This window comes from Drosophila melanogaster, chromosome 3R (genome assembly GCF_000001215.4).
Source record: "Drosophila melanogaster chromosome 3R".
Taxonomy (NCBI): Eukaryota; Metazoa; Arthropoda; class Insecta; order Diptera; family Drosophilidae; genus Drosophila; species Drosophila melanogaster.
This window is the reverse complement of record NT_033777.3, coordinates 26875772-26902555: the sequence shown is the minus strand read 5'-3', so window position 1 is coordinate 26902555 and position 26784 is coordinate 26875772. Positions and strand designations below refer to the sequence as shown.

At 42.5% G+C, this 26784-nt stretch overlaps 4 protein-coding genes across 6 annotated transcripts in view; 1 reads left to right on the top strand and 3 right to left on the bottom strand.

The window, feature by feature from the left end:
* Positions 1-20822, bottom strand: part of T48 (Transcript 48) — a 29264-nt gene extending 8442 nt beyond the window's left edge. For both annotated transcript variants that reach the window (NM_001276070.1, NM_079798.3), the window contains exons 1-2: positions 20493-20822; positions 18333-18929 (exon numbers count right to left, since the gene is read on the bottom strand). In NM_001276070.1, the coding sequence (NP_001262999.1) occupies positions 18333-18600 (268 nt within the window). In that variant the 5' untranslated portion in view covers positions 18601-18929; positions 20493-20822. The remainder of the gene's footprint in view (positions 1-18332; positions 18930-20492) is intronic.
* Positions 20823-21384: 562 nt separating this feature from the next.
* On the top strand, positions 21385-25785 carry ro (rough). Of its 2 annotated transcripts, none has more exons than NM_170294.1 (3): positions 21385-21991; positions 24780-25014; positions 25387-25785. In NM_170294.1, the coding sequence occupies exons 1-3, from the start codon at positions 21451-21453 to the stop codon at positions 25661-25663; spliced, it is 1053 nt and encodes a 350-aa protein (NP_733173.1). In that variant the 5' UTR covers positions 21385-21450; the 3' UTR covers positions 25664-25785. The 2 variants fall into 2 exon arrangements, with proteins under 2 accessions (NP_733173.1, NP_524521.1); NM_079797.3 differs by having other exon boundaries at positions 21412-21991; positions 25387-25740.
* CG5500 (uncharacterized protein) lies at positions 22097-25926 on the bottom strand. The gene is made up of 3 exons (NM_143254.3): positions 25801-25926; positions 22720-23077; positions 22097-22471 (listed from the first exon to the last, which is right to left on the bottom strand). Exons 2-3 carry the CDS (start codon positions 22960-22962, stop codon positions 22211-22213), a joined length of 504 nt encoding a protein of 167 aa, NP_651511.1. The 5' UTR covers positions 22963-23077; positions 25801-25926; the 3' UTR covers positions 22097-22210.
* Positions 25927-25993: 67 nt separating this feature from the next.
* Positions 25994-26704, bottom strand: ms(3)K81 (male sterile (3) K81). Its single transcript, NM_143253.2, has one exon. It carries the CDS (start codon positions 26598-26600, stop codon positions 26046-26048), a length of 555 nt encoding a protein of 184 aa, NP_651510.1. The 5' UTR covers positions 26601-26704; the 3' UTR covers positions 25994-26045.
* Positions 26705-26784: the final 80 nt, after the last annotated feature.

Sequence of the window (26784 nt, the reverse complement as noted above, 5' to 3'; positions counted from 1 at the left end):
TCGACAGCGACGGCTTCCGTATGTATCTTTTTGAAAAAAAAAAAAAAAATGCGAATGAAAAAACCCTGGGCCGACAAGAGATCCATCCACAAATGAGCAGAGTCATCGAACAAGGGACTCCAGGGGGAGACCTCAGAAAATACAAAAAATACAAAATACGGAGTACAATACAAACAGCAGAAACATGTTGGCACGAAGTCCAAACTTATCCAAGGTAGCCCAGACATGTCGCCTGACTTTCTTTTTAAGGTCGGTAGCGGCTCATTAAAAAATGCTTTACGTTTATGTTTCTTTCTTTTTTTTCGGGGGGGACTTTGCCGCCTGACAGGCGAAATAATTAAATTTCCGAGCAAATGATAGGCGCTACTTTGCAGTGTAACAAATGCGTAGAAAGCAACATTTACCACACATGGTTTTTTTTTTATATTTTTGTATATTTTGTGAATTCCACTCATGCATAATCATCGAAGAGGGGGCTTTGAATTTTCACGCCCTATAAGGTGTCAATATAATGCGGCAGCCGACAGCTTCCACATGTCACACAAATCAAATCGAACAAAACCAGCCAAGAGTACTTGACCGAATTCCGCACAGACAAGAAACCAACAGACAGACAAAAAAAGACGAATGAGCAGCTAAACAGCCAAAGAGCCAGACAAAATAAATAAAAATCGGGTAACAAAAAACCGCCTCTATAAGAACCTGCAGCTTGCAACAGCAGCATAATTATGCTGCAACATGGGAACGCAGAGCCCCTCCTCTATCCAAAGAACTTGGCTTAATGGCAGTGCAAAGACTGCAGTCTGAAAATCAAACAAAGTCCAATTTGGACACGATATTCAATTATGTTTTCTAAACTTCGAAATATTAAATGCCAGAGTTTAAGCGGCAATGAGTAAGTCTGATACAGATCGAAATGATCCCTAAACGAAAGTTTTATTTATTTAATAATTCTTTAGCAGAGTGTATTACTTTATGATCATTGATCATGCCAAGTTAGTTGACTCCGACTGTTGCCTACTTAAATTCCTCTAATATTTATTGATCCCAATTCGAGCTTGTAAAAAATCTAGTTCACAGAGCTCTTTAAAGCTTCACTTGAGAAAAGCCTCTTCAATTGATTCGATGGCTTTGAAACCGTACAGGCCATTTGAGGTCTTGCCCAAATGCACTTCAGAACCCACAAAAGCCCATCCACTGAGATTTGTTTGTTCCGATTCCGAATTTGGTTGCATCGAGAGCTTTAGACAATTTCCCTCCCTCCTCAGTAAATGCATTCCCATTGCTGGCCCGCATGAGCAGATGGAAAATAAATATTTTCACACATGTCAGCTCGGCGCAAACAGAAAATATTTCGCTGTCATGGTTACAGCAAAGACACAAGATGTTCGTACTTACAAACAAATATATATATATGTATATATGTTGATCATAATCTGCCAGCGAACACGACGACGTCACAATGTCGCCACCATTTTGGGGGAAAGAGGGCGGTCCGCGCCGAGGATCGTGCTCCAATGTGGAGAGAAATATGGCAAAAATCGTGCAAATAAAGGAAAATGAAGCAGGCGCACATTGCATGCACACATATGTGAAAAGCTCGGAAAATGCTTCCTTGAAAGGTGTGCGCGAGTGTGTGCGCTCGTGTGTTCGAGTAATGTTTGAACAATTAATACTGCCTTTTCGACTCGACTCACATACTCACATCTCTGGGAGTTGGGTACTCTTTTACAGATGAAAACTCCTGGCCACAGAATGCGGGCAGCCCAGCCGAGCTGCATTGCCACTAAAAGATGCCAAGCAATGTCAGCTCGTATTTATGGCTTTCGGACAACAATCGGAGCATCTCATCGGCCATGTCCCAGATGATCATCGCCCTGGCTGGCCATCACGATTATGATGATGACCATTTTGGCTTGGGAGGTTCTATTGGGAAAGTCGATGGCTTGCACGCTCCGGCAATGCGGATTTCCATGGAAAGCCAATTTGATGACGCCAATAAAATGCGCTCACCGGCAATTGATTGTTGTCGACACGGCCACAGACATGCGCTTCTAATGGCTCGAGAGCCCGCTCGGATTCGGATAGATGGATTGGAGCAGAGCGGAGCAGGCCAAGCCGGATCGGGCCACCTCCAAGAAACCGCAGCTGCATTTAAAGCCACACAGCGACAATGCGGCAACAACAGCTGACAACTCCAGTGCCACTTGAGCCTTCAAAACTTGCAGCTTGAAGTGCATTTTGAGAAAAAGACAAAGAAAATGAGTAAAGGAATGCTGTCGGGAAAAAAGGGTGTATCGAATGGAAGATACCCAATGTTTCGTTTAATAAACTACAATGACAAAGTAAAAAGTATAAAATAAAAAATAAAATATTTAACTAGCATTGCAGTTCGTCAAGTTATTTAGGCACAAGAACATGATTACAAAATCATCATTCCCCAGCAGCACGCACTTAACTTTTTCCAGGGCATCACATCTCACAAAAATATGGTCCACAAAGGCTTGAAAGCTCTTCAGAGCATTGAATATGAAAAATACTCGAGAGATGCATCAACATTTTCCATTCCATTCCGTTGCCATTTGGCAGTTTGAGCTCAAGGTAATGTACGATTCGATTTTGTAATTATGAAAAATGAATCTAGGCCTGACCCGAACTCAATTCAATTCCCATCTCCTCAGAAGCGAAACTTTCACCAAAATAAATGTATATATATCGAAAAAACAAGAGTGTATGAAAACTTTCCAACTTTGACTAATTAATGACTCCCTGAAAATGCGTAGCAAATTTGGGTGTCAGAATTTGTTTCAGCCGAGAAACATGTTGTACACGTTGTTGTCGCTGCTGTGACTGCAACATGTCGCCGATCGTTTGAGTGCAGTAGGTCACTCAGTCAGCCACTTGGTGTCTTGGGCGTGTCTTGTCTATATTGTTAATGCCATTAAACCGTGGCCCGTAGACTGGAAATTTTGTTTAAATTGAAACGCCCACGCGACTCGAAAAGCCGCAGCAAAGCAACAGCAACACTTGTCAGCCAAGAAAGCGCAACGCAAATGTTTGAACACATGTCTATGCAAATGCAACCCACAGCCGTTGCACTTTGAACGCTGCTTTTAATTACCCAAAAACAAAAAGAGACCGCAGCACTGTTGAAATAAAGAACCAAAGGCCCCCAAAGTACGCTAAGTACGGAAAGCGAAGAAATCGAGCTTATAAAGTGAACGGGGTGCCCAGCAAAAAGTTCAAATGCACCATGGGCGAAGCAAATGTTGCACTTTTTGATTAAATGCCCAACGACAATGGAAACATTGGAATGGATAAACAAAATGTGTCTTAAGTGATATTTCATTTTTAAGATGTCTAGCTGGTGCGCTTTGTCACTACGTAGACTGTTATCCACAGTGTTAAGTAGAGTCTGCAACAAACATCATTAAAAACTATACGGATTCAAAAACACTTTAAGTAGATTTGGCTAAAAATCAACTTTTTAAATGTATAAATTTATGAATTTTTTAAAAATTAATATAAGCTCAAGAATAATTGTAATTCCAAATTATTTCTTTGGGTGTGATCATCTTATTCGTCTTCCCATTTATAAGCAATTTATCCAAAATTATAATTAAGCACTTCCATTTTAGAGATTGGCCCCACTGTTTAACTGGAAGGTATTTCCGCTACCCAATCCCCTCGTTTTGCAGCCCACAATAAGTGGCACATGCACAGTGGCAGCAGCCAAGCGGAAATGGCCGCAAATCGTGGCAATAATTGCGATCGCACGTCGATTGCAGTTCACCCAGAAACCAAAAAAATTACTTAATTCAATTTTCGTTGATTTTCTCTATTATTAATTTGTTGGTTTCTCTATCTACGTATATATGAATGTAGGTAACTGCGTTGGCGCCGCGACCGAATTGAAAATAAAATGCAAGTTGCTTGAATCAACAAAAATTAGCAGAGGGCTGTGGCAATGTTGGGAAATCCAAAGAGGAAGCGGGGGGCTTTATTTGTATTTTCCGGGGGAAATTGCTGCTGTCAAAATATTCCGTGGAGGTGGTTTTTGGAGTGCAGCGGACAAGCGCAAGTGTCATTCAATGACATTTTTATGACGGACATAATAATACATTTTCATAAAATGTAACATTTTCATTTTACCATGATTATGAAATTTCCGCCGGCAAATTTGCCAGCGTTTGCCAGGTAAAAGGCGAAAATCATCCTAAGCAACTTGGAGCCGCCGTTTAAGAAAAAACGAAAAAAAAAACCGCATTTGGCCAAAAGAGCACAAATGCACTCGAGCCGCGACTTTGGCTTTTCGGTTTGGGCCAAACGCATTGACACGGCTGACACATGTTTCGGTTTTGGCTTTTCGCATGGGCAACTTCATTTGAATACGCTTTTGGCACTTGGCTAATGAATAATTATTCAGTCTTTTCAGCTTTTCAACTTTTCCTTGTGGCTATAAGTGTGCATGCTATTATGGCGAGTAACTTCATGTGGAAAATGTTTATTTACCTGCAAGAGAGAAAGAAAGATAAACATTAGTTTTTATGAAGGAAGCAGAAAAGCTGGCTGAAAAGCATATACTAGATTTGAAGAGCAAAGGTCAGCGATGAAAAATTTCAAACAATTCTCGTTCGGCGACAATTTGCCATTGCTGACACCCACATCGAGTTATCTCTGGCTAATTGATTGAGTTCAACAAGTTGAAGAAATAATAAAAATCAATTTAAAAGTTTCATTTTTGGGGTCAAGCGCGCGCTGACTTTTGCGATGGCAAAATCGGCTGAAATAACCAAACCGTATTGCGAAAAATATTGTTGAAAAATTAAGTTTACAGTTTTGCTGCTGCTGCTGTTGTTGTTGTTGTTGTTGTTGTTGTTGTTGTCATTAACACGCCAATTTAAAGCTATTCATTCACAAACTGTTCGTAGTTTTGATTTGGCAACTTATGCGGCGCCCCCCAATCGGTATTGAAACGTGCCCCAAAATGTTCAATCAAAAACGCATTACGTCAATTTCGGATTTTCATCGATTGTGTGTATAGAAATCGAAGCGTTCGCTTAAATTGCGCAATGAGCCGACAAACACTCGTAAACATTGCGTGACATAATAATATTTAATTATATTTATTTATTCCTGTCGCCAACTGTGCCAAGTGAACTTGAACTTGGGTTCAACTGGCCCATCAAATCATGGAATCATGCGTGAATAAATTGTGTAAAAATGTTCATTATTAATCAATTAAACCAGCTAGTTCACCAGCTACTACAAATCGTATTCAGTATGAATCCCAAAGCATAGCGGTAGAATATAATTTTAAAGCTAAGATAATGAGAATCTTTCGGGGAAGTTTTATTAGTTTTCTCATTGTCATCATGGGTTTTAATGGCGATGATTCAACGTGTTTGCCTTGTTTTAAATGGCATTTAAATTAATGTATATACACCTCAGAGATACTTTTTATTATATAATTATTTTCCAGACACCTTTCCCATTGCTTTTCTTCTCCCATACTTAAAATTCCACTTGTTACGCTGGGCATGTGTAAAAACTATTCAACATTCTTCAAATGGAAACTTCCAAAAGTCATAAAAATGTAGAAATACAACATAAGTTTACAGGTTCAATGCTCTCTCACGCTTCTGATTTCATGAGTGTCTAAAGATCTGATGACAAATTAAAAGTTCCTGAAAACTATTTCGTCATTCAATATTATTATCTTTTAGTAGTTAATTCCATTGACCTGTCGACTTTGTTACTTAGCTCAATGATGTGATTAAATATCAATAAAAGATAATGCTTAGAAGCATCTCTGTTATCAAAAGTGCAATTACACAGAAAGATCTATAAATGGTTTTGCATTCAGGTCAATGCTAAGACTTGTAACAACAATAGATAAGCTGAGTGTAGTTAAGGTTGTTAAGATAATGTATGTAAGAATAAAACAATCTTAATCCTAACGAGAAATGGTTGTAGAGTATCTAATATTTCAAATGGGCTTAGTATCCATTTTGCTGACCCCCTTTTGCATGAGATACTCAGAAGTAGAAGTGAGTGATAAGCCGCCATGCATATTAGCAAACGCAAAGCTGTTGCCATTAGTCACGATTCAGCTGGTTATATAAGATCGTCTGAAGCCCGCCCGGCCCCCAAAGTCATCGCATTTGCAATCGGCAGGCGGGGTTCTACATACATACATACATACATATGTACATATGTAATAGGCAGCTTGACTACCCAGTGAATGCTAAAACACCCAGATCGGCTAATTGCCAAGAAGCAGAAACACTCCTCCCGCATATGATATCATCATATCATCAGCATTATTGCAAATCGCTGCCTTTGGCATTGCATTCTACGCTGGTTCTGCTCCCTTCTCTCTAAGTGTGAAGCCAAGCGAAATTGATTTATTCAGGCTCTCAATGAGACTTTTAATTACTTTTGGTCGAAACAAAGGAATATATACATTTACACGGCGAAGAGAAACCATTTTTTAGTACTTTTTGTTTATGGCCAAAATATTACAAAACTGACCAAAATTTATGGAGGAAACGGAGAGTATTCCGCCGTCCGTCTGCCGTTCAAGGTCATGCGGCAAGTGTTTAACATTAGTTTTCACATACCAGATACATATATCTGTATCTCAATCTGCCTTGGCTTATCCAGCCAGGTCCCGGCAGAGATTCCGCTAGCTTCCGCCGAGTACAGTTGGCGAAATTAAAACGTATACCCGCGTAAATAATCAAGTAGCATAAATAATCAAACTAGTTTGGGATTAAGCAGCTTAAAGTGAAGCACTGAGCACTCAGGAACCAGATTTCAACAGATTGGTATAATCTGAGCTAATTCTGGAATGAATGTCTCCGGTCCAAGTCATTAACGCTATATTAATACATTCATTAATCAACGCAAAAGAATCCCGCTCTCGAGTGGCAAAACGATTATGCAAATGAGTGCTGTTCATATTTGGCAATATTTATGGATGATTCCTTAAGAGGTCAATGATGCTGTTGTTCCACCAATGTTCCCCTGCCAATTCGCTATTGGAATTATTTATGCACTCTATAAGATTTTGTATAATAACAAAATGTAACGTTTAATACTAGCTGTAGCAGTTTTTTTTTCCTTTCAGCTGAACCACAATTTGCCTTGTGAACTTGCCTGGAAAAACGAACTGCTGGCCAAGATTGGCGTACTAGCCAGTACCAGAGTGAGCACAGCGCAACGTTTTCGGCCAACATTCCCAAACGATTTTCCATAGTGGCCAATTGCACGTTCTGCCGGCAGCAGAGACCTGTCTTCAAATTTATGCACATTTTTTTATTGGCATTTGTTTTAGTTGGTGGTTCATGAAAATTCCGTTTCTGATAATTAAACACATTTGGTGCGCCTTGCAGTTGCATTCTTTGCTGCTGCTTTGTTTTCGTTTGCATTGGTGTTTGTTATTTTTTCCATGCAGTTTTGGCCGACGTGCCGCAAACATTTCAAAACTTAATTGAATTAAATTGTTGATTGAGGCGATGAAAATGAATTTCCATTGGGGGCAGCACTCAAACCGTCAGTTAGACAGACAGACAGACTGACGGTTTTCCAAGTGGATTTTCACGTTCTGATCTTGTTGCTTCAATGAGTTTGCGCTGTGTCAATCAGAGTTTTGTGGAAACAGAAGCGGAAATCGCCAAGTAAAGCCGGCGAACTGTAATAGCAGCGACTTGGTCAAAAGCACGTAGTTAAAAAGTACCATAGAAGCCAAAGCCCAAATGGTAACTTCCGCTTGAGAAGATCGGGGAAGGAGGAAGCTGGCTTAAGCTCGTGGACGTAGAGGCAATTTCTGGCCGGACCAAGCCCTTAACTACCTGCTAAGCATTATCATTTAGTTAATATCTTCTCTTAGCCTCTTAGCTTCGACTGGGCCTGCGCCGCCGGCCCAAAGATTATTTCGCGTTTGCCCAACTTAGAAACAAATTCACGAAAAATCCGAAAAGAAAAAAAAGAATAACAACAGAAGACTTCTTCTTTGGCCAAGAGAACCAGTTTCTGTGGCCAAAACAAGTTTTGGGTTCGTTATTTTCTTTTTCGATTTTCGTATTTTGTTGCCAAAAGTTGAGGCTATTAAAGCGATGCCGCCAACTTTGCAGCTGTCCGAAGCCATATGAAGTCATAAAGAAAATTTACCCAAAATCGAAAATTTCTATATAATGAAATTTTGTGGGCTTCTTAAAGGCGATTGGGGGGCACGGCGGCACACAAAATTAGTCGTCAGTTCTTGTTAAATTAATTTTCGCAAAAATGTTGCAGCCAGTTACTGTTGGTTGCATCTGCCACTGCCATTGCGACTGCAACTGCATGTGGCACATACAGAAGCGGTCAAGAAAGTAGCTCTACTACACAGATGTATCTTAAATGCAAAGAGTAGTGCAAAGGTAAAGATACAATGTCTGTCAGCAAGTGGTTACTAATGATAACAAGCGACTGTTAAGATGCTCTAATCACACTTTAAATATGATTTTGAAGGCATACAACTTTTTGCGGTAAATAAAAATATCCTGTGAGATATTTCTTTGACCACCACTGTGGCTAGAAAGTGCTGACTCTTGAACCGAGCAAGTACCGCAAGCTGCAGCCGATCAGCAAAAGGCGATAAAACCCACGAAGACGTCGACTTCTGCCTCCTGCAGAACAATGCTCCATGCCTGTTATGTTGCAACTGGGAAGAGATGGCACGGGATCAATGACACCATGATGAGCATCTGGGTGGATGCTGGGCCTCCTTTGAGCTGTGCAACTTCTGCCGCTGTCATTCTGCGGCACGGAAGAAAGTTTCCACAGTTCGTGAGTGACTAACAGCCAGACTGACTAGCTGACTAGCTGACTAACTGACAATGCGACCGACTTAGAACACAAACTGTTTGTGCCTTCAAGATGCCAGGAGTTGTCTTCTGGCTGCCAGTTTGCCGAGTCGTGACACCGAACAAATGTCAGCACTTGCGGGCGTGCGGCTTTGACTTTGAGCCAAACCCAAAGCCGAAAGCCAAGTTCCAACTATAGCCACAGCTCCGACCGACCGACTCAACCAATCAATTATCTTGGCCTAGCCGCGAAATTTGATATGGCTATGATGGGTTTGTGCCTTTCTGTACCGCTAATGTGCGTTCAGCCCCTCCGGCCGGCAATGACACACGAGGCTCAAAGACAGCCGCCTTTTAAGGCATAGATACGGTATGTAACTGTGAACACTGGACTACAAAAACAGAAAAGCCCCTGAAAAAGCCGCGACACTCAATTGATCCATAATTCCACGATGCACTAGCCTTGGTCGCCTTAGCATTAACCTCTGTCTTGGTCGCTCATTGATCGTTCGTTCGACGACACGCCCACAAACTGGTCGCACTAACCGCACATGGTCAAGCGTTCGAGATACAAGATACAAGATATAGTCAAGTGTCACGGCGCCCGCTATATTTAGATCGAAACATTCAGATACGCGAACGCAACAGTGCGCCTCGAAAATATTGAATTTCAATGCTCATTAGCTGCAGCTGTTATGAGCTTGTGAATGGTGATTTTTGAAAGACCAATTAACTAATTAAGTGGGTTAATTGCAAGGTGTTGAATTTATATTTCTTGGTTTTAGATCAAGTAACTTCTTATAATCTGCTGCAAATGCTATCTTATCCAACAACTTTTGAAACGCACTGTGCAACACACATGTATACGATTTCAATCGATTGCTGACCGTGGTGAAGCAATCAAATGTCAACGATCGCAAAGACAATAAAACGAGAAAGACAGCAAACAAGCCTACCAAACATGAGCGTACTGAAGTGGTTTTCCCATCCCTTGGATTGGGAGCTTCTCGTTTTGTTAGAGTGGCGCACGAACGATCAATCACCGGACTATGGCCCAAAATCTGTTGTGGTCATGTCTCATTTTGAAGCACTTGGTCAAGTTGAATGTGGGCCTTGGTTATTGCAATTATTTAAAAGTAGAGAGCGCTGCGAATGAGGGTCCATTAGTCAGACAAGTCTTTGACCTGCGAATAATGTGTTTGTGTCTTTGTTTTTCTTCATCACTTTTGGCAGGAACCGAGCGTTTATTATTAAGCGTAAATTTAGATCAAATCTCAGCGAGGTGTTGAGAGATTTATGATTGCCAAAGGCCCCTTCAGATCTGTGACAGATATGGCGGGAATGGGCCGATCTTGAGCGGGATCGAAAGAGTTCTGGCCAATGGAACATGAAATTCACATTCACTTCACCGATCGCCGGGCAAAACAATTTTAATGGTCGATCGAGCGTGTCGAACTGTTTGTTGACATGGACGGTCGGTTGGCTATCTCATGGATGCCCGTGTATCTTGTATCTATCTATCTATAGCTTTCATATTGGTTTCTTTTCATCTGTTCTCGCGCTCCTTCGCTGTCTATTTCTGTGGCTAATTAACTTGTAGCCTGAATGTGAACACATTTCTTTTCGGGTCTTAACACTTTTGTTTCTTGTTAAATAAATAGTGGGCGGGGAAAAATGGTAAAAATGGGGCGATGGCAGAGAGCGGCACGCTTATAAATTCGTTTTCATGGGACATCAAACGTCAAATTGGCTGCGGTGAAAGTTCAGAATGATCTTATATTTCGGAAGGGGTTCAGGGAACTCTTGCCATAAATTTGCCTTAATTATCAACCATTTAAAGCGAACTCTTTCGGGAGTCTGGTTCATTAGCTAAAAGTTTTCGTGCATAAATTATGTGATATGCATATTTCAAAAATGATTGTATTTGTGAAATAGACAGCTGGCGAAAAACAATGAAATCGATCATTTCGTATAGTCATGCCAGAAATGAGGTTCGTTCACCTGTCCCTCCGAAGACAGTCGATAATCGTATGCGAACAAAGAGCAAGAAAAGCGCCCGAGGGGCAGGCGGGGATACTACGGGGAGTTCTTGGAGTTGGGTAGTAGTACCAGAGACCGGGTACCGTTAGAAACGTGATAAGCCATTCGGCGACCAACGGTACATGTGGAAAAATGTGCATAAATTGGTTAAAATTATGACAAAACACAGCGAGAAGTGTGTAACAATGTACATATCAAGTGGATAAGTTCTTGATCCCCATCAATATCAATCGATGCCACTCGAAACCGAATTTCTTTGAACGCGATCCCAAGTCCGATAAGCCATTAGATAAAGCTGTGGAAAGTTTTCATTTGCATATCAAAGATAGAACAGATTCATGGAAATATTTCGAAATCTACGAATTGAATGATGAAAATTCATTTCATAAATGCATAGCTTAAGTGTTATTGCATTTAAATTGATGAGGCATGTATTGCAGATGCCATAAAAAAAAAATGAAATCTCCATTAAAAACATAAAGCTTTGCGACAAATAGATAGATGCAATCTTAAATATTACACCATTTAAAGTGAGCACATTCATATAGCAAGAACCATTGGTTGTCATCAACTTTTGAGGAATGTTTATGAATATACGAGCAAAACAATGAAAATTCACTGCACACACGCATATGTTAAATGTTACTACATTTTAATGAAGCGCCATTGCATACTTTTGTGTAAGCATGTAAACGCGGCAATTAAATAACGATTTTATGACTCAGCCATGGGACACCCCCGACCTTCTCGGTGTGCAACTAAAAAGTCGTTTAAATAACTAATTTTAATGTCGCCGCGAAGAGAGCGGCCAAAAGAAAATCCCCAAAAATAATGCCAACAACATTTGTCGCCATGTCGCCGATGATGAAATTTTCATTGGCGCCAAACGAAATCAAACGCAAAAGCTCAGAGCCATATTCAATTGAAAGAAAAGTTTTTAATAGCCACAAATATTTGGGTTATTTCTGAATGCGAACGTTCGAAGGCATTTAAATGCTGATCAAAATATTGCCATCACTACAACGCAGAGATTACCTTGTAAGCGGCTTAGAGAAGATTCCACCACAACAGGCAGTGTTGTGTTGCCACAGATCTCCTTGTCCACTTACCAACAATGGCCTTATCGGCCGATAAGATATGGCCCTGCACCACTCACGACCCACAGTTGGGTGGGAAAGTGGGCAGGCAGACGCCCCAAGGGGTGGGGCCACATGCCATAAATTGGCATAAATTAGCCAGTCGTCGTCGAATTAGTCGAAGCAAGGTAAGCGAGCCCAGCAAACAGTAAACAGCAGCAATGCAAATCTTTGCTGCACCGGAAAAAAAATATGCTATTCAAACAAATTTTATTATAAAATTAACAAAGAAAGTGCAAATTCCAATAGCTCTGCTCGGGAAAGTAGCATCATATTAGCTGATTACAGATAGTTTGAATAAGACGCTAACGAGGTACTTAAAATTAATGCAATAAATTTACGATCATATTTTTTTAGTGTTGGCCAATTGCTGTCGCGCCTGTTGGCGAGATTTGCGTAACTGACTGAGTTAGTTACTAACTGACTGACTGACTGAGTGACTGACTGACTGACGGATGTGCCCCCAGCCCATTCGAATTTAATTTTATGCACTCGACTGTCTGCAATAATTGACTGTTTATTGGCAACAGGCCGTCGATGTCGGCGCTGCGCTTTTTGATCATTTATCGGATCAGTCGGTTTATAATTCGCACTGCCTGCCTATTCTGTCATATGGCGGCACTTCGATCCAAGATCCCTGAAGGTGTGTTGCCGTGACAAATTGCTCAGTGCGGAAGCAATTTCTGCTAAGCATTTCAGCTGCGAAATTGGTAATTTTTCTCCCTCTTGTATTTTTATAGCCAATAATTGTGGCTTTGACTTTGATTTCCGTGTGGGTGCCAGGCACAAAAAAAAAGCGAAAGAAAAGCAAAGAGATGGCTGGCGCCTCGGGTGGAGGTCAAAGCGATGTTAAACGATTGCGAAATTGCTAAAATAAATGTAGAAAATTTTTGAACGTTAAACGGGGATAGTTTGGGAAGGGTGGGCATGGGTATTTTACTTTTAAAAACCGCAAAAAGTAGTTGAATAACTAATAAAGCTTATCATTAATATGATGTTTAGGCTGACATTTATAATATAACCGCGCTAAAACAAAGATCAAGTTGAAATTAGTTTTGAATGCATCAGATTATAGTATCTACAATTGAATTGAATCGATGACAAATTCCAAAGATATTTCCTCGTTCTCTTGATTTAGTACCTCCGCTTTGAGAACCACCATAAAGCAATGTCACTGTTTGTGCATTTAACCATATCTTGAGGTTGTACCATTAATTTATGGATCTTCTTGAGCATGTGCATACAAAGGCCGAAAAAAAGAAAGCCAAATTTCTAGGTCATTGTATAAGAAGCCAAAAAAGGAAAAGGCCAAAAACAAACAAACAAGCCAGCGAACAGCAGACAAAAAGCGACGTCTTCGCTGGAACAAAAGTTATTTATGCAACTTGAATGTTGCGGTTGCACGCCGAAGTTCAAATGTCAAGTGAAAGAAAGAGAGAGGGAGGGCGGCAGACAGGGATGGATGGAGTGGGCCAGAACATAAGTCAAAACTTGAAATAAAACATCTGTGCAACTGCTGGCTGGAGAGGCAGAGATTTCTATTTCAATTAGACAAACTGCTGCATGTGGGACGTCAGAACCGAACCATAATGAATACACAATAATGTTGTTAATTTTCTGTTTAGTTCGTTGCTTCTTTTTTTTATATTTCGTTGAGGCTGCACATGCTCTGCATCTACATACATATATGTGCATCTGCATCTGCATCTGCCCGCATCTGCAGCTGTATTCTCGTCAAGTTTCCAAATGAACTTCAACTGCTGTGCCGCGAGATTCAAATTTAATGACTTCGCTTTTCAATTTACGAGATGTTTATGGCAAACAGCCAGCCCGGCTATCAGCGAGCCAAATAAACCAACAGAGACACAATCAAATTACACTCGAAAGCTAAATATTGAAACACAAAAAAAAAGATTGAATTTTGAGTGTTTGGATTCGAACAAAATGATTCCAAAAGGGAATTCAAATTGGTGCCTGTTAACAATATGATATATTTAGTTAATGGCACTTCAATCTATAAGTTAGCAGTAAAATAATGATATATCTTATTTCGCAATCTGAAATTAATTGAGAGCAGTGTGATTCATTTACCCAGAATATATCAATCCCAAGTTTTTGGCTCTGTGTTAAATCTTATTAGCATTGAAGGCGACACGATCGCAAGAGATCGGCGCCGGATCGAAACGCCTACGTCACGAGTATATATCGCCTCCACTCACTGCCCTTTTTGCCGGAATTCTGTGGCGAAAGAGACGGACTGAAAGCGGGCGAAAGAGACGGAATGAAGGCGGGCGAAAGAGACGCGACTAGATCACAATTGATTTCTGAGATTTTGTTGCGTTTATGGCATATTTTTATGGCACTTTTGGGTTTCGTTTAAACCTCCGTTGTCTTCCACTCATTGGATAACATTCACTTTTTGTTTGGCACTTTCTTTCTAATCGAAAGTTGCTGCTTAGCTGCGTGAATGTGTGGGAGGAGATTTTTGTTTTTTTTTTTCCCCATTTTAATGGGAGGGAAATGCGTTGGTCGCTGCCAAAACCAAAAACAAAAAAAAGTTTTGGTTACTCTTCAAATTAAAAACAAAAGGGGAGAGAGAGAAAAGCGCAGAAAGGAAAACATTTCGAGACACCTGTTTACGTAGTGCTGTCTTTTGTTAGCCAATGCAATTTCAGTGGGGGGGAGGGGTATGTTGGTTGCTAGCTGGGTTAAATTCAACGTAGGTGGCTGGTTTATGGCCGCAAATTGTTGCACTTTGCTTCGGTTGTGTTGTTAGTTGGGTTGTCCGCTTGTCCCGTGGCCAAAACAGCAAACAATGCTGTCTGTAGATAAAAATCTACCAAATTTGCCTATATAGAAAGTCCGTGTCTGCACTGCACCGAAAAGTTTTCCCCCCTTTTGGATAAACAAATCGAATAGAATATACTCGTATATATGTATATACTCCTCAAGCGCCTTGCACAATTTATCCATTAACCGTATGCGCGTTTGTTCTCTTTTTGAATGTAAAATTAAAAACAAATAAATAGCAACAACAAACGACTGGTAAAACAAACAATGGGATAATCAAAAAAAAAAAAAAAAACCAATGAAAAATCACAGAGGGAGGGAGGGTGCAACACAACAGGTTCGGGCCATAAAATGCGAAGAAACCGTTTCATTTTCCCTGACTTTTCGCAAAAGGTGTAAACACGAGGCCCCTGAGGTGGGTGGGTAGACCATGTGGAAGTGGACGTGAACGTGGCCGAGGACGTGGACGTGGACGTGTATGTGGACGTGGATGGAGGCTAGACACTTGCGCACACTAAACGATTCGGTTTTCAGGTGTTAAAAACTACCTGTACGATGCGGAGAGTCCGATTTCGGAGCATGAAATCGCTGGCCGTGCTGGAAAAATGCCATGAAATGGGCTTTCGTCAAATTAGCGTGGCAGCGTTAACCGATGGAGGGATGTGTGATTCAGAATGAGCCTAGAGGGAACGATGCTCGGGATGCTGAGCGCAAAATGCATCTAACAGATGCACCTTCTCTGTGGGATATTTCGCACTTTGCGCCTCACATTCTTCTTTCTTTTTTTTTTTTTGTTTTGTTCAGCTAGAGTCGTTTGGGTCGTTTGCCCTGTCTGTGCTACCTGCTGCCTTGATTTATATATATATATATGCTTACTGCAAAACTGCATTCGGTTTTTATCTGTATCTGCATTTGCATGACACACAACCTGGCCGGTGCACTGTTATCTAACTCGAGGAGGAATGCCCGTTCCCTCTGACTTTGGCACTTGATCTACCATATATACCGCTCAAGATGAAGCCGAATGCTGAATGCAGAATACTGAATACTGTAGAGACTCCACTACGGCTGAGGCCTCATAAATTCTCTCGTCGTTTAGTTTTTACGATTGTCGGCTGGCTTTGTTTGGCCGAGGCACACACAACTGGGGGCAAGATAATAGCACTCGGAAGGCCTTGGCAAATGTATCTATCTCACTACGGTTTCTTATCTGTTAAGCCACAGAAGACAATCAGTTTACTATTTCAATAAACTATGTATAAATAAAGTGACGCAAAAGTCATCTTAAATATTATTATTATATTAATAGTATAGAATTCTGTTGGATTCTTTAGATTACCAGTTGATCTTGAGAACTTCTAATTGTGCTATAATTCTGACCCCGGCTGTAAGCACTAGCACACACAGCGCAACACGAACTCACAGATACACGCCGCTTGTATCTTTCGACGTTGGTCTATCTAAATACATGCTGAAGAGTTGAAGTGCCAGGGACCCCAAGCCAAAGAAACGGCAGCGACAACAGCCTCCTGCCAAGATCTCTGCGCCTGCGTACTGTACTCGGAAACTGGGGAACTTGGGAACTCAGCACTCGGAGCAAGACCAAAACCAAAACCAAAACCAAGACCAAGACACCAAAGCCAAAGCCAAGACCAAGAAAAGACCCAGTCTACCAAAAACTGGTCCCTGGGCCAAAGTTTGCGTGCTTTGCTGAAATTTTTACGCTGGTTCCCGGCACCCGAAAACGAAAAACTCTCTTTCAGCTCACAGAACATTCAGGTAGTCCGCCTTGGGCATTCCATATTTTTGGCCAATGTCCAGGAATTGCGATGAATGGAGTGGTCGAGGGAAATAAGAACACGGCATTAATGATGCATTAAAATGTATTCACAAAGGCGTGCAACTATTTTAACGGTCTTTAGGCTCCCATTCAGTTCTCGAGGAATTCAGGAAATGCCTGAAAATAGCGTATTATAAGGGAAATGGACTGTGAAGATTTAATGGGTTTTCAGCTAGGGAAATTCGATATTACTCCGGGCATTGTGGCCACCCACAGATCTCGACCATATCCAAATCTGATCTAAATCTGGCCAAGGGTTATGGAAAATCCCAACCAGCATATCGGCCCACGAAAAAGTGGTGCCTTTAATTATGACACATTTAAGAAAGCCACAAATATACTACGGCCTTAAGTTCACCCAAGCACCTAAATTGCTGTCGAGTCATAAGTCGAGTCGAGGGCCACAAAACTCCAAAAGAAAAGGCCGACGCAGGGAGATAGGGTTTGGAGAAAGGAGACGGAGACGGAGACAGTGAGTGTAACTTGACGAAAGTACTTTCATTTTCACGCTCATAAAATGGGACTACCATTAAACTTAAAAATGCCGTCGTAAAAACTTAAAAATCAGAAACGTAGCAGCTAACAGCGGGCCAAGTTAAGCGGCTTAAATGACATTTAAATCAGTCGAAATACCGAACGCGGAAAAGGGGAGTGAAGAAACAGAATTCGGTTGGCCAAAAAGACAGGCGACACAGTATGGAAAGGTAAACACTCGAGACCGAAGATCCCTTTCACTGGACAGGGACAGGAAGTTCGCACTTTGGCAAAGATCGAAGAACCCAAAAATGAGCAATGGAAATTAAAACTATAAAGAAACCCCAACTGGGTCTCTACCAGTCCAGCACACGTCTTCTTCAGTTTCTCCCCGTGATTACGCTTTAATCTCGTTATAATGAGGCAGGAAAATTGCTTGGCGGATGTGCCGAGCGTGCCCGAAACGGGAACGGGAATGGGAACGGGAATGGGAATGGGATTGGATTGGGATTGCAATTGGTATGGGTACATGGATGGGTATATGGAACCTGGAGCTGTGGTTGACATCCTGGTTGCCAGCTGGGCAGCACTCATCTAGCTCTCTTTCTCTCTCGAGTGCAGCTGAGATTGAATTACCAGGGAAAAAAACCTGGGGAGGACCATCTCAAACCGGGACAGACACAATGCAAAAGGCAGAGACAAGCGGCAGACAGCAGATACACTTGTTCGAGTAATCTGTTCCCCACTCTTGTGTGCCCTCCTCCCCATTTCGGAAATATGATGCCGCCAAGGCGCAGGTCGCAAACAAACCGAAGACACGATCGGTGGACACAAAAGGGTCCCAGGAAGAGTTGTGCGATAAGGTTAGATAAGCGCCGGCACATATGTATATGAATGCTTGTATACCTGAAGCGGCGGCCAAGTGAACACTTCCTTCTTTCCGCGTTGGAGCACACACGCTTTATTTGGGGCTCTTTTTGGGTCTGATAAGGCAAGCATGAATGAGTTTGTGTTCGTATAATTCTGGGAAGAACTGAGATGATGACTACACTTAGTCCATTAGCAGGGCAGATGGAAACAGAGAAACTAAGTAGAAAGCACCCATGAAATCAAATGCTATGCAACTAAAATAACTAAATAATGAACAAAATCTTAATATATTTGAAATATAAATATATATCTTAAGTATAATTTAAAACCCACCTGAATTTTGCAGCATGCCGGGCAGCACCACCGACGACTCCGACTTGAAGCCTCCACTGAGACCGCTGCTGCTGCTGGTGGGCTTCTCCTGGCCCATGTCCAGGGTGGTGGAACCGTCCAGATCGACGAGTGTGTTGCCATTGTAGAGTCCCGCGTTGCGGTACTCTTTCGCGAAGGGCGTGGCAGCCTGTGCCGCCCCCACGATTAGCACTTGGACGAGCCAGAAGATGGCAGATGGGCCGCTTTGGGCCACTTCCACCGACCGCATTTCACTCGGGCACTCACTTCACATAGACGAAAGCCAGTAGTCGATGGGAATTATATTTATTATTGTGACGAAGCGTGACACTTTCAATTAACACCGCTCAGCGGCTGCCGCCGAATGCGAAAAAAATGTGTTACTTTTGATCATTAAATTAGTTGGAGTCGGCCGACTTGACTTTGATGGGGCACCGTAAATTCAATTTGCGCTCGACGTTTGCTCTCGTCTCGCACTTGTTACTCTTTTCCACCGCCAATTAGGCAAATGATGTGTGTCGGCAATTAGTGAAACGATCGTCCGTCCAAGTCACTAAAGTGTGTCAGACGTTTTTGGCACTGCAAAGATAAGGGAGCATAAACAGTGCGATTAGTACGGTGCGATTCAGAAGTTCGCATATGTGTGCCAATCTTTATCACTTTGGAGTGGCAGTAGGGAAAGGCTATAAAACAGATTTGGAATGGGTTTGCAAGTATTTTTAGCTTTCCCAAGGGAGCAAGCGATTCCGATTTCCAAGCGGGTTTTTTTTTTATCAAGTTCAAGAGAAATGCATATCGGAATATAAGGAATACTACAAGTTTAACATTCTTATCGCAGTAAAATAAAAATAAACACAACATCTTAAGAAATGTAAAGGTATACAAATCGTAGAATGTTTCTAAACACATATAATATATCGATCTTAAACTATTTGGGTTCCAAACATTTCCTGTCTCAAAGCATTCTAATACCCATGTGCATTCGTCACTATTTTGTTTGCTACCACTTGCATTACTATTCTACACTCGAATTTCTAACGGTAACCGGACAACACACATTGCCAACAGCTGTTAGTCGTTGTTGTTGCGCTGTTAATTGGTAAGTACGCGACATTTCTATCAATCAAACATAAAAGTCCGCGTTCATTTCCATAACAATTTTCCCGTAATATGCTGCGCATGCGCAGGATAATGAAAACGAGCCCACGAGAAATCCCGCGGTGGGAATTAGGGAATCAAAAGAAATCCCACAATAAGCCCCTCGCGAATGCCTCCGCCCACGCCTCTGCATGTGCAAGCGGGATGGCCAGAGGCAGGAAGTTCTGCGTGCGAGCGAGAGGCAGCGTGCACCCTTAGCGCCGCTCATAAATGTCAATGGAAATGAAAAGGCTGATGTTATTGTTTTTTTTCGTTTGTTTTTGGATGGAAAACAGAATGAACAACATGTGGGTTTCGCTTTATTAAACATCGCCTGGAGGAGGAAATGCCGAAGAGGCTCTACACACGACAAAAAATATACAAACATTCTAAAGACTCAAAACACTATGCTTAAATATTTGCAAATTTATTTTAAGGTCTTTCAGCACAATGATGTGATGTATTGATGTATAAATTTAAGGTTACTGTTTGTAATTCATTAAATATGATTGTTTTGCAATTGATTCCAATCCAGTTTGATTACTTTTTAAGTCGAGGTTCATGTCTGAATTTCATTTTTCTGTGCAACCAGAAGGTATTTATAAATTGAGCTCAAAAAAATAAAACGCACGAAAAATGTTCAAAAAATTTGCATATGTCAGTGTAACAAAAAACCGAAATTGATGGATGGAAAAAAGTCGGCGACTGAAAAACACACACTCGCGGGCTTAAGCCAAATAAGCTCTAAACGAAACGAAACGAGTTTTAACAAAATATTTTTGCATTGCTCAAACGCAGCTCAGAGCCGTCAGAGAAACAAACACAAATGCACGCCGGGGCCAAATAAAAGCCATTCAATTAATATCCGGACAGAAAACAACAAACAAAAGTCGCTGCAATTTTTCTGGTTTTATTTGTTTTGCACTGCTCCCATTTTGTGGTGTTTGAGGGGATATGGGAATTCGATAAACAAAATCGAAATTGGCCAAAATCGAAGGGATGTACCTTTTTTTTTCTTATTTTCGTCACCACTTGTTGGTCTTTGTTTATTGTTATTATTCTTTATTGGCACTTTCGGTGGCTGCGACAGCTGCGCGAACTAACGGTACGTGCAAATCGGTTGCGCAGCGCAGACGGATTGGCAACATAACCGTAATCGTTTGTTTTTGTTTTCGTTCTTTCGATCACTATCACTTCATCGATACTTCTTTCCCAAAACAGCACACGTTTACGCACCGAAGTTTTGGGAACACATTATCCATGCTGATATAATCCACGAACTCGACTCGACTCGATTCGATTTGATTCGATCCCTCGCGCGCGCTATGTAAAATTACAGATAGTGGCGCGATTCGGTTGCTTATATAGACTTTTTGCCATTTAGACGGACCGTTTATGGTAGTTTGAAAAATGCATGAAATACATTGAAGAAGCAAATGCTGATTGCCCACCTCTAGGGATCTCGCTCTTAAGGTTGTTGTCCTCGCAAAGCACTGGCGAGGTAAGAAACTTGGCTAAACCAGGGACTGTACGCACACACTGCTTGTATGAAGACGTGAGTACTGCTTGCTTAAGAGTGGGCGGAGCTTATTTAGGCACACTGCTTGCCACCCTTAAGTGAAACTTTGGCCGGAAGTAAAATTAGGGGTTAATTGCACGGCACTTCAGCCAATCAAACCGGGTTTCAGGCCACACTTCAGGTGTTTAGTGGGAAGGGGGTCCTTTTTTTTTATTATTATTATTAGTAAGCAGCATTTTAGGCGCCCCCGCTGCTGCTGTTAATTTTCTGATGTGCCGCGTAATTTGCTTTGTTTTTTTTTTTCACCCAGTTCCTCTGCCGACGTCGACGTCAGGATAAGCGTCGCTTGACCAGCGGAAGTAGAATTATTTGTGGCACTTCAGTCGCTCGCCGATTACCCAAGTGATTAGTTTGGACAGCTAACGCGGCACATCCTCAAACGAAATGCAACGTCACAAAGTTGAGATTGGCTCACCCGACGGCTCGCCGGGCATCAAAAGGAGTGACAGCTTAGATCCCATAGCGAACACTACGATTCTATCCGTGCCGCAACGTCCCTCGTCGCCGCGACAGTTTTTCGAACGTCTGTACGGGCATTTGGAAACGCGCTCCTCGGAAAATGGGGAAATCGACGTCGGAACACACGCCCACAAGCCGCCGCCCTGTGACACGCCCTATCACAGCGATGGAGGAAGCGTCTCCTCGCCAGACATTTCCATCAGCGATGAACGCACCTCGCTAGCCGCATATCCCGCCTACGATTTCTATGGTCACGCCAAGGACTATCCGCAGCATCCTAGCCAGCAGCACCAGCAGCATCATCATCATCACCATCATCCGCCGCAGCTGGTGCACCAGAAACTCAGCTACGTGAGCCCGCCGCCAGCAATTGCCGCCGGTGGAGCTGCGAATCCTGTCCTGCCACACGCATTCCCAGCCGGCTTCCCAAGTGACCCGCACTTCAGCGCCGGCTTTTCCGCATTTCGTGAGTACTTACATTTAAAAAAGAATGGTTTCTAACAATGTGTAGAATATTTGCAAAGCTATGCAGAATCTTTAGAACTACGAAAATAACTTCTTCAGAACCTTAACTCTTACATGTTTATTTTGAGGTTTCTTAGTTCTTACACACTAAGTACAAGAGTAAATTTGAGCTACTACGAATTTGGTCCTAACTAGATATTTAGGTGAGCGGGGATTTGTACTACGGCGGGGGCGAGGATTTCTTTGGCTTTCCCTGCTTCGCTGCTTTCTCCGCCGCCGCCTTCTCCTCCCGCTGCTTAGCCATCTGGCGCAGCTCCAGGCTGAGGAACATCTTCAGGTTCGGGTCGGTGATCTTGCTCAGCACAATCTCTCGCGCCTCCTCATCGTTGTCGCCCAGCAGCTTGGCCAGCGTCTGTGCGTAGTCCAGCCAAACGCAGTTGGCGCAGCCCGACATGCAGCAGGTGGTGGGCTCGGGAGGTATCTGCAAACGATTATATAATATGCAATCTCTTGAGCCACTTTCCTCTTAGGATAGAAAGTTATTTCAGTATTGTGATAACAATTGGATCCTTCGATAATACTGCTCAATAGTTTTAGAAGTTCATAGAACTACACTAAGTTTTGTGTTACAATACTAGATCGATGATCCTTTCTTTCTAATGAACTACAATCTTACCAACTGATATTTAACCTATAATAGCAATGATAACAACTAGCTTACAACATTACCTCTATGTTTCTGAGCCGCTTCCTTCCCTTGGTGGTTTTATCTTTGGCTTTGGGAGTGTCAGTGCCCGTCGTTGTGCTATTGGGCGGACAGCCACTTGCTGCCTCCTGGGCGGCCGCATCCTTGCTGCTGGCATCATCCTGGGAGCTGCTGCCCGACAATTGGCGGGCCAGTGAGGCCCAACGCTCGGCGCCACGTCGCAGGAGCAAGCATCGCGGACAGCTGAAGCCCAGGGGAGCCAACATTTCCGCCCGATCCCCGAAAGAGTTCGAAAGTTACGATTGAAAAGGCCCAGAGGAAGTGATGAGCATTTCACACGCCTGCGCAGGTGCAGCCCAGATGAACTTGGTTCCGCAGGAACTGCAAAAAAAAAAAGTCGGATACGCAAAAAAAAACTGATTAATCGTCAGTGCTGCAATATTGAATATCCCCCACATCTTCGCACCGAGTGCGCTGGCCAGGATTATGTAAAATCAGTTGGAAAAAAATAAACGAAACTAAGGTGGGGCAACCAAGCAATGCCACACAATGAGCTGCTGCTGCTGCTGCTGCTGCTGACCCCCAAATGCAAAGAAATTAGCCAAGGAAAAAAAATAACCGAATGCCAAGAAAAAATTAAAACGCATTGAGCCGTGAAAGTTTTCGTTTACTTGCGGCTTTTTCGTTTGCTCCTGATGAGGTGGCCAAGGTGGCCAGGTGCGGAGATGAGGTTGAGGGGATATTGAAACATGGAAATGCGTCGGCTAATGAAAATGATCGCAGGTTAAGGGTGAATGGGTTAGCCATTCGTAAGCAAGAAATCAAAGTTAAAGACACTTTGAAACCTTTTCTACGAGCAGAAACGTATTCTACATATGCAAGCATTTTTTAGATTCAGAACAGTTGATATATTTAATGCTAAACCAGCTTGGTAGTTACTATAAGTACTTGATCTTTAAATTAACTAACTTACAAGCCAAACTTTTGGTCAATCTCAAAAAAATAACAAGTGTCTGAAAAAATTAGCATTGTAATTGAGCTCGGCAGGAAACCTAAAAAAGCAAACACAAACAGCAAGCGAGGAGGGTTAAGCGAGGAAGACTCATTTTTAGCCACAACAAACCGTCCGAAAGGACACTTGGCTATCGAATTACACACGTGATTTAAAAAAAAAAAAAAACCTTCGGCAAGGATCAGGGAAGAGCTTAAGCCCCTCCAGAGCCATCCGGACTAGGGGTAATCAAGCAAAAGCTAGAGATTACAACGCCCACAAAGCAACCCCTTCCCGGGGAAACCCCCCCTCCCCCCCCCCCACCATCCTAACACCACCGAGCAACTTGTCAGCTTCGCCTTGTTACATCAATTAGACTCTAAACCGCAACATTCACCATGGTGTGGGTGTTTGTGGTGGGTGTTCCTGGGTGGCAGGTGCTCGTTGTTGCAGGATGAAGTGGGGCATAATGTGCGCTTGGTTGAGCTTCATCGTCGGCGACACTGCGAATGCAAACAATCAAACGACAGAATGGAAAACTCGAAAGAGCGGATGATGCCGAGAATTTCGACGAGGATGATGATGATGATGATGGCCAGCCAGCTGTTGGCATTGTTATAACTTTCCCGGATCAGCATAGATTGCCGAAATGAAAAGCGTGGTAAAAAAAAAAACATAGAGAACAGAAACTACGTGGTAAATGCACTTTTAATGTGCACCACAAACGCGACCGACGACGAATTCTGGCAGGTGGGCGGGCGGAGAGAGCAAGAGAGGGAGGACGACGGATGGACCACGGATCGGAGTGGTTAATTATTTGTTTAACTGACGCAGCGACACGCAACCACATTCGAAAACGTTTAGTCCCGCTCATAACTTGATGGTTTGTTAATGTAAGATTAATTTCGCTCTAACATCTCCATTGTGTTGGACATAAACGAAAGTGGGTGGGCTGTGAAAAAATGATGCTATCCGACGGATGTCGTTATTGTACACACTGAATGGTGCGGGGTTTACATAACTAATAAGCTGATTCCAACTAGATATTATACACGTATTAATTGTAAGGATATCAATGTATTTGACTTTCAGTGGCTCGCAGGCGACGCAAGGAGGGAAGACAACGCCGCCAGAGGACCACTTTCAGCACAGAGCAGACGCTTCGCCTGGAGGTGGAGTTCCATCGGAACGAGTACATCTCCAGGAGTCGTCGCTTCGAGCTGGCCGAAACGCTGCGCCTGACCGAAACGCAAATCAAGATCTGGTTCCAGAATCGCAGGGCCAAGGACAAACGCATTGAAAAGGCTCAGATCGATCAGCACTACAGGTGGGTTTCCCCTTTAGCTAATTTGAATCGTTTTTTCTGTTTCATATGTACAAAGATATCATCGATTTTGATTGAGTTAAATAATATTAAATGAACATAAATTAATGGTTGATGAATAGCTCGTGAAGAGGATTTTAACTGGGTATTTATACCTGCATTTTCGAAACGGAAGTAATTTAGTGAAATGTCACTAGTTTAATTGATGGCCAACATGAAATTAACACGAAATTAATTTTACGACATTTATGCGCACACAGACCCAATTAGACGATATCATTTTTTTCCATATTTTTTTTTTTTTTTTTTTTTTTTTTTTGTGCCGGAGGGGGTTGCTCGAAATTATTTTGTACATTGATGTAATCAATTTTTCAGAAACTTTGTCGTGGCCAATGGTTTTATGAGCTCTATAATGGGTCAGGCTGCCACGACCATGCCCCCCGGAGGCGTCACTGGGGGCGTGGCGGTGGGCGTGGGCCTAAACTACTATGCCGCGGCAGCGACGCCGGCAGCGCTGCCCAAGGATAACACGCAGGATGCCAATTTCATCGACATCGATGACCAGTTCCAGCGCCAGCAACAACAAAAACAACAACAACAGCAGCAGCAGCAGCGACGTCGAGAAACAACAACGCCTATTAACATTTGCTAATACTTGCTAATTGATTACATTTATTTGAGCTTTAAACTGTTTAGATTAAGATCGAATAAAAGTCATTGTGAAAACATAACAGATTGCAGGAATTGCACTTTTCGAAGAAATCACTCACTGCTTGCCAACAAACTTACGTGTGTTGTTATGGACTCAGCATTTTGCACTTGATTTATTTATATAAGAGAGGGTTTTTGAGGGAAAACCAGGAAATTTGTTAAAAACCAAACAGCAAAACTAACAAACAATAATGCAGCCCTGGTGCTCAGCCAGCTGTTTCTGCTGCTAATAACATGGCGGAAACTATCGATAGATGGTTACATAGATGGTAACAGTGTTATTTCAAATTTAATTTATGAAAATATCCTAAATGAAACAAACATTATCCCCCAGTAGTTCCCGCCAGATAAATGGCCATAGCTTCACGATTTAGATGCACAAACTGGCGCCTTTTCGGAATTGGTTGGACATTCGGTAGCCGCGTTCCATTCACGGCATTCAAACTCAGATTCGAGCTGGGATCGTAGTCATCGGAGAAAAGTGTATCGTCGGAAGAATTGGACTCAACCAACTGGCTTCCTGCTCTTTGAGCCGCCGCCGCCGGCGCTGCGCTAGTGGTTGATTCTTGCTCCTCCGAGGATTGTGTTGTGGACACACTAGCCGCGGACTCATGAGATTTCTCACTACTGCTCCTCGAGAGAATAGCACTGGCTGCCTGTCTATTTGCCAGGTGTCTCTTCGCATTGTTGTTCTTCAGCCGGTAGAGCTGGATCAGTTGCGTGTAGCACGAGAGGCACAGTGGCTGAGACCGCAGCTCCGAGTTTATCAGCTGGCCAAACTTCAGCAGGTGCGGATTTCTGATTACGCGGTACGGGGACCTCAGCGTGTGATTCCCCAGACCGCACAAGCGGTGCTCCTCATGGGGCGAATCCGACATTAGAACTTAAGTTGAATACTCAATTGAATGCATAAAGGGGCTAGTATACGTTGGCGGTTTTCGCTTTGCTTCTGAAAAACTATATTACAATTTGACAGCTATCGCATATCCAATTCGTGTATGTATTTATTATTACGATAGTAAAGAAACTTGGCACTTTAGAAATTTCAAGAATACCCCTAAC

Coding starts and splice junctions, on each gene's coding strand:
- CG5500 (NM_143254.3), bottom strand. CDS start 22,962: ATGTTGGCTCCCCTGGGCTTCAGCTGTCCGCGATGCTTGCTCCTGCGA. Junction 22,472..22,719: donor AGCGGCTCAGAAACATAGAG/GTAATGTTGTAA, acceptor AATCGTTTGCAG/ATACCTCCCGAGCCCACCAC.
- ro (NM_170294.1), top strand. CDS start 21,451: ATGCAACGTCACAAAGTTGAGATTGGCTCACCCGACGGCTCGCCGGGC. Junction 21,992..24,779: donor CGCCGGCTTTTCCGCATTTC/GTGAGTACTTAC, acceptor TTTGACTTTCAG/TGGCTCGCAGGCGACGCAAG. Junction 25,015..25,386: donor CAGATCGATCAGCACTACAG/GTGGGTTTCCCC, acceptor TCAATTTTTCAG/AAACTTTGTCGTGGCCAATG.